General features: G+C 59.8%; 1 protein-coding gene across 1 annotated transcript; it reads right to left on the reverse strand.

Annotated features, from left to right (window-relative positions):
• Positions 1 to 2,175: 2,175 nt before the first annotated feature.
• LDBPK_311940 (hypothetical protein, unknown function) lies at positions 2,176 to 4,725 on the reverse strand (the record flags this gene model as incomplete). Its single annotated transcript, XM_003863236.1, has 1 exon — positions 2,176 to 4,725. The coding sequence occupies one exon, from the start codon at positions 4,723 to 4,725 to the stop codon at positions 2,176 to 2,178; it is 2,550 nt and encodes an 849-aa protein (XP_003863284.1).
• Between the last annotated feature and the right edge of the window lie 1,992 nt (positions 4,726 to 6,717).

Consider the following 6,717-nt stretch of genomic DNA (forward strand, 5'->3'; position numbering starts at 1 on the left):
GACTGGTCAGCGAGCCAAGAGGCAGAGGAGAACGGGCACCGTATCCAAAAAGGCCCTATCGCTCACTCGAGCACGAGTGCCAATGCGCTTGTTGTCCCGTCCAGCGTGCCCGCTTCTCCGCCATTCAACACGGCTTAGCCACCCCCCAACTCTACACCCCCTCCACGCCGGTCACAGGCCCCCATCGCGTGGTGCGAAGCAGCCCTGCACACACGCGTTACAGCCGTGCACCGACTCAGTCACCTGAGCGTGGCCGCTGCCTCACACTCTGCCCGCCCGCCTCACAGCCGCGCCCACTAGTGCCGGTGGCCACCTGGCGCATCCTTCCCTCGGGGTGGCCTCAGGCTCCCCACACCAGTTGGCGGTGTGAGGGACGTGGGCGGAATGCGCTCGAGCCACGCTGACACCTTGCCCATCACGTGGATGGCACAAGCGTTTTCGCCATCGCAGGTTGCTCTGGCCCCGCTACGTCGTAGGCACTAGGTCATGCCACCACCAGAGGTGGCTCGGCATTGACAGGGTGAGGTATGGGGATACGTGGCTTTCCCGCCGAGCGTCGGTGTACCGAGCCCTGAGATGCCACGCACCGAGGGGTGTGTGCCCCCTTCCCCCACCTGTTATGAATGTTCGACCCGGAGCACGAAAGGCATCGAGAACACCCACGGGGAGGAGAGTAAAACAAGAAGCATGGTGATAGCACCGCTACACCAACAGCCCGAGGCACAGGGATGCCAACTTCCCAGCCGCACACAGAGCCGCATGAAGGCAGGCTTTTCTCGCACGGTACACACGTGCACAAGGGAGATGCAGCGAAGCAGAGGAGTGGCACATGCCGTACATGCGAATGGGTGAAAGCGTGGGAGAGTATGAAGTCGAGGGGAGACACCGAAACAGACACAAACATCGGCGACAACAAGCGCTGCTCCGTCTTTCCTCAAGGCATTCGCGTGCCCGTATCATGGAGAAACGAGCAAGTGAGCGAGCGAGTGGGAGGGGGGCTCTCCTCCCTCCCTCTCCGCCTGCATACGCCACCACGCAGACACGGTCGATCAATCGTGCGCACACGGCCACAACAAACGAAGGAGAAACACACACACACACACACACACACCTAAAATCATGCACAGACGCCGGAGCAGCCGAAGTTTTTCCGTGGGCGAGAGAACGAGCAGGAATGAAATGGGCTTCCGACAGACAGACAGAGACCGCGTGAGGGACAGGACGGGTCGCGAAGGAGGAATGCATGAGATCAAGACGAAGGCCCAAGGAAGTACGGGCAAAGCCTCTCTCCCAAAGAAAAAAAAACGAGAGCATCATCAAGGAAAACGCCATCACACTCAGCTGTGCCCCTCCCGCCTCCCAGGATGAAGGTTTGCAAGAGTGTGAGATTATGAAAACGACCAGGCGTTTTATTCTTCTCCCGTCTTTGCCGTGCCATGCGCCCACAGACCGGCCAAGCACGTATACACACGCACACACACACAACACAGCACCACCACTCATCTACTTCTATTGCACCATGGCTACATTCTGGCCGCCTAGGACGAGCCCGTCCTGTCCTTCCCCCGTCCCCTCTTCCCATGTGTACCGTCCCACCGGCACCACGCGGACCTGGGTGGACTGCACGCCCTGATCCAGGCGAGCAGCGCCCAGAGCCCTGCTCCGGTGCGGAGGCGGTGACGTCTGTCGCGCGGGCAGCAGGGGGTGGCCCAGGCGCGTGCCGCACGAGCTCAGGGAGGCAGTTGGCGAGCCGCAGGCCAGGGCCCTCCGAGACTCTGCATCTTATGAGCAAAGAGAGCCCCCCCAAAAAAACGAAAGTGAGCCATTAGAGCCGGTGGAAAACGTGCGAAGGTGGATTTCAAGGTGTTACAGTAGAGAAGAGTAGTGTAGTATCAAAACATCCAAGAGGGGATGGGGGCATGAGCGAAGGAGTAGGGGGGGGGGAGGTGACAGAGGCGACGAAGGATGCCCTACTGCGCTTGCTTGGATGTTCCATGGGAGGCGGCGAAGTGGAAACTTTCAATTATTGAACGTCCCCGCCCCCGATCGAAAAAAAAAATAAAAATCAATTGGCCATCTGACGAGACGGGCTACACTTACACATACATAGGCACATTACTCATGCGCATGCACGTCTTCGCCGCTGAAAAGAGCTGCTCCTCTTTTGCACCTCCCCTAGAGCCGCGTCATTGCCTCACCCCAGAATCCGTGTCGACTCAGCAGGTGATCCAGCGGGTCACACTCCGTCGCCAGAGCAGGGTAGTTCATCGACTGTAGATCGTTTTGTGCGTCGCTGCTTCCGCGCTGGTGCGGTAACAGACCATTTTTCCTACACTTCTGCTTGCGCTGCACCGCGCGGCCTCGCCCCCCCGCACCGGGGCCGGCCCGCAGGCTTGCCATGTATGGAGCAAACGCACGGTAAAGTCTCGCATTCTGCTGTGCCTTCCTCTTGTGGAGGTTGAGCTTGCGTTTCCGAGCGACAGTGGCGTACACGGTATCATCAGCGGGAGCAGCCGTTCGCGGAGGCTCCACGGCCGGGTAGTTATGCGCCGAAGCCCATTCCTCGTCCTCACCCAGGCCCGTAAGCGTCATGTCCTCGCGGTCACTGGTTGCCGCGGATGTGTTTTCTCGCTGCAGCGACAGCGCTTGCTGGCGCACCTGCTGTATGGGAGAAGCGGCTGCCTCGACCTCGGCAAGGCCTATGCGTTTCTGTTGGCTGCTTCCCAACAATTTGCTAGTCGGCCGCTGTGGGGAGCGCTGTGGTGGCCGGCGAGGTCGTTGAAACTGACGAAGTGTGGGCCTGGGGCGGACAGGGACTAACGGGTCGAGCAACTCAAAAACGACACGGCGCTTGGCCGGGGGCACCGGTGCCCGCCATTTGTTTGCCTTGAGGCCGCCCACCGGCCGCACGCACGACGGCTTCGCGCGTTCCAGCCCTGGAAGGAAAATCCCACTGCCACCATGCATGTAGGCGTTTGTTACCTCTGTTGCAGCGTAGGTCTGACCTTCGTCGTGGTACGCGACATCATACGTGTGCACGTAGGGCACAGGGCGTTGCTGTTGCTGCCCAGATGCATAATACGGATGTTGAGCCGCGGCGCAGACAGCCGACCAAGTGAGCGCAGGAAGATGAGCTGGTGCGGCAGTCCATCTGTCGCCACTGCGAGTGTAGGCCGCACTCGGAGAATATGGCGCCGCAACGGAGGGGGCGTTGGGCTGCACCTTGAGATCAGCACGGTTTCTCTCCAGCACCTCGCCAAGGGTTGGCGTGACGGCACTGAGCGCCTCGCGCCGAGATGAAGCCGAGGGGGAGTGTTGTGCTGCCGACTCTGGCGTTCGAGCAGCTTGCTCACGGAGTGGCCACTGATGGCCGTCCGCGCAGCTACGGTCGTTGTCTGCTGCATGACCGATAAGGCGTCCCTCTGCCGCCGACGCCATTTTCGGTCTGTTCGCATGAGTGAAAGAGCCACAAGTGCTACTAAGCCAGCACTGCAATACGTGTCGCTCTTCGTCGCTCTTTTCTCCCATGTGAGCAGAGCCCAATGAAGCCTCACCGTGTGACGAGCGGGATCGTGAGGTTTCCTGCTTCTTATGCGGCGTCGTTGTTGATGGGAGACGGAAAGGTGTTCCAGGCACACGAGCCTGCGCCACAGGTGTCCTCGCTGATGGAGCGCGGTGCGACCGTGCCATCGAGTTGCCTTTGACCGAGCACGCTTCGCCTGGTCTCAGCCACTCACAGAGCGGCGGCGCAATCCAGACAACCGACAGGTCGCATGAAGAGCTCATACGACGGATGGGCCGGTGCCGCTCATCAACCCTAGTTACGTCGTCGGCGTACCCGACCGAGCTGCCCGGCACGCTCCCGGGGTAGTTGATGTGACTGCCAGTCAGGCTTCGAAAGGACTCGACCGTGCGCACACTCTGGGGTTGGGCGCTGCAGCTCTTGAATGATGGCTTGGCCGTTATGATGCTTGTAGGGTGAGAGCTAAGCGGCGAAGAAACCCTTGAAGACTGCCGGCAAGAGGGCTGGCCTCTAGACTCCAGCATTGGCACCCGTATCGCTGCTGCCGCCGCCGCCGTGTCAGGATAGCCGGTGCCGCCGGTGAAGCTTGGGGAATAATCGCCTTTACCATTGGGGTGGTCTTTGCCCTCGTCCAGAGGGGTATCCTGCAGAGTGTCGAGTGGCTGCAGCACAACCGCGGAGGACTCTCGCAGGCCCACAACTGCGCCCCCGCAGGCGGCGGCGGAGAGGTCAGTATCGCGGTCCTCTTCGGTGGCTTGCTGACGTGCACCCTTGCAGGAGAGCAGAGACGTCGAGTTGTCATTGCACACCTTCTGCGATGCAGCACCTGAGGAGACGCCGGAGGCAGAGTGATGCTGCAAGGTGCTGCTGCTGCTGTTGTGCGATGCAGCCAGTCGCTTGCACAGCTGCTCGTCGGCAGCGGTGAGTTGCTTCTTTGTCGACCGCGACGACGGCGCGAGGCCGCGGTAGACCGATTCATTGCGAGGCCGCGCGACGCGGCGGTACCCCACCATGCCGCCGACGTCGACAGTTTGTAGTCGGCGATGCTTTTCACCCTCCAACACGTCTTGTAGGGCGCCTTTCGACAGCTGCGGTTGCAGGTTTCCCTCGGATGCTGGCGGCCGCTCCATGGGGTTCTTGATAGAATCGGTAGCAGCAACCGCTGTAACACTGTCGGCCACGCCTCCGTTGCCGAGCAGCATCGGTGTCGGAGGAAGGTGAAGACTCTCTCCTTTGAGAAAGTCGAAGAAGGTCGAAAGCCCGTTGCCGTCCCACGGGGCCACGCTGCTCGTGATCGTCTGTACGCTCTGATCAATGATGACTGCCGAAACACTAGCAACAAAAAGCGAAATGGTGTGACGATCCGCACGAGGGGGTATGACGTACTTACGCAATCACCCCGGCGCTTGTGCACAGGCGGGTGGTGGTGGTGAATGGAGGCAGAGCAACAGGGAGATGTGCTGTCTTTGTATAATAAATCAGGTGCAAGCGGCCACGTGACACAGATGCCGGCACACCTGGCAGTTCTCTCCCTCTTTATTTGTCTCTTGTTCCCTCTGCCTCTACCTTTTGATCACAAATACGCAACACCACAAGAGCGAGGGAGGGATGGAGGGGGGGGGTCCGAGAGCACCGCCAGCGATGGCAGGTGAGTGAAGGGGGGGGGTACAAGATAAAAAGATACACAGACAGAGATGATGACGCTAGATCATGCAACGTAAAAGGGGAAGTACAAGGAGACAGACAGAGACACGAGTGAGGTTCCAAACAAAGAAAGAAGTGGAAAAGAGAAGAGGGGCCAAAACGCACAAATCAGAAAGGAGAACGAGCAGAGGGATCGAGTACCTGGAGAAGATGGTCGAGCGCGCGCAGGTGTGGTACACGCGAAAACTCAGAAGTATACTCGAAATTCGAGGATGATAAGTGCGCCAGTCTGCGTGTGCGACAACTACTGGGGACCTGCTGGGAGCTGTGCTTTGGCTGTAGAGGGTGCCAGGAGAGCAGACGATGGATGAGCACGCGTGTGAGTGGCGCATCCGCCGCCACCGCCATCACCGATTTGACGTGGTTACACGTCACACCACACACACAGGGAGGTGCGATGTTGAGGAGACGACAAGAGAGACATAATGAGGTAAGTGACGAGTAGAGGGAGGGTGGAGGCAAGTGAAAATCACGGATGGGCGGCAGGAATGCACTGATGCCTTCACAAATGCAGGAAGAAGATCAGCACGCACTATACAGTGCGCGTGAAGGTCCACTCCTCTTGGTCTCCTGTGCTCAACGAAGAGAGGGCCCTCCGTGGTGGAGAATGAGGAGCACATCCTCACCTGCACGACGCTCTCCGACCGGGAAAGGCATGCGACCGAGCGCGGACCGGGGATCAGCAGGGTGGATATTGTAGTTTGGTGATCCTCGTTGCAGCAGCAGAAAAGGCAACGAAAAGATAGAGAGGTACAGACACCCGAGCGCACGCCCAAGACAGCCGTGCACTGCCCCACTTGAGCCATACATACCGCCATCGATGTGCTTGGTTCGTGCACATCCGAAGACAAAGCCGACAGAAACAGAAGTAAGCGCTGTGCCCCACCGACCCACCCGATTCCCTGACGCAGACATACCGGCGTGCAGAGCAGTGAGTTCCATCGCCTGAGCCCCTCCACTCCCGACAACATACGTGCCTATATAGAGAGAAGGGACACCAATTCGCGCTGGTTCGTGCTTCTGTTCAAACGTGCGCTTCACCGCCGCCCAACGGCATCGCTTCGCACGTGCGCCCCGCCGCTTCCCCATCTCTTACTGAAACCACAACCATAAGCCAACGAAACCCCGACAGGCATGCAAGGGGGGGGGAGCGAGCGAGCGGCCCACCTCGACATGCCCGCGAGCGATGCGAGAGGCGAGACGAATGCATACTGCACAGCACGTCTGCGAGCCGTGAGGACGTTTTGCTCGAACGCCTCGCCGCACCCACACGAACCAGCCAAACACGTATACACACGCACACACACACAACACAGCACCACCACTCATCTACTTCTGTTGCACCACGGCTACATTCTGGCCGCCTAGGACGAGCCCGTCCTGTCCTTCCCCCGTCCCCTCTTCCCATGTGTACCGTCCCACCGGCACCACGCGGACCTGGGTGGACTGCACGCCCTGATCCAGGCGAGCAGCGCCCAGAGCCCTGCTCC

The sequence above is a fragment of the Leishmania donovani genome, chromosome 31, assembly GCF_000227135.1.
Source record: "Leishmania donovani BPK282A1 complete genome, chromosome 31".
NCBI classification, from domain to species: domain Eukaryota; phylum Euglenozoa; class Kinetoplastea; order Trypanosomatida; family Trypanosomatidae; genus Leishmania; species Leishmania donovani.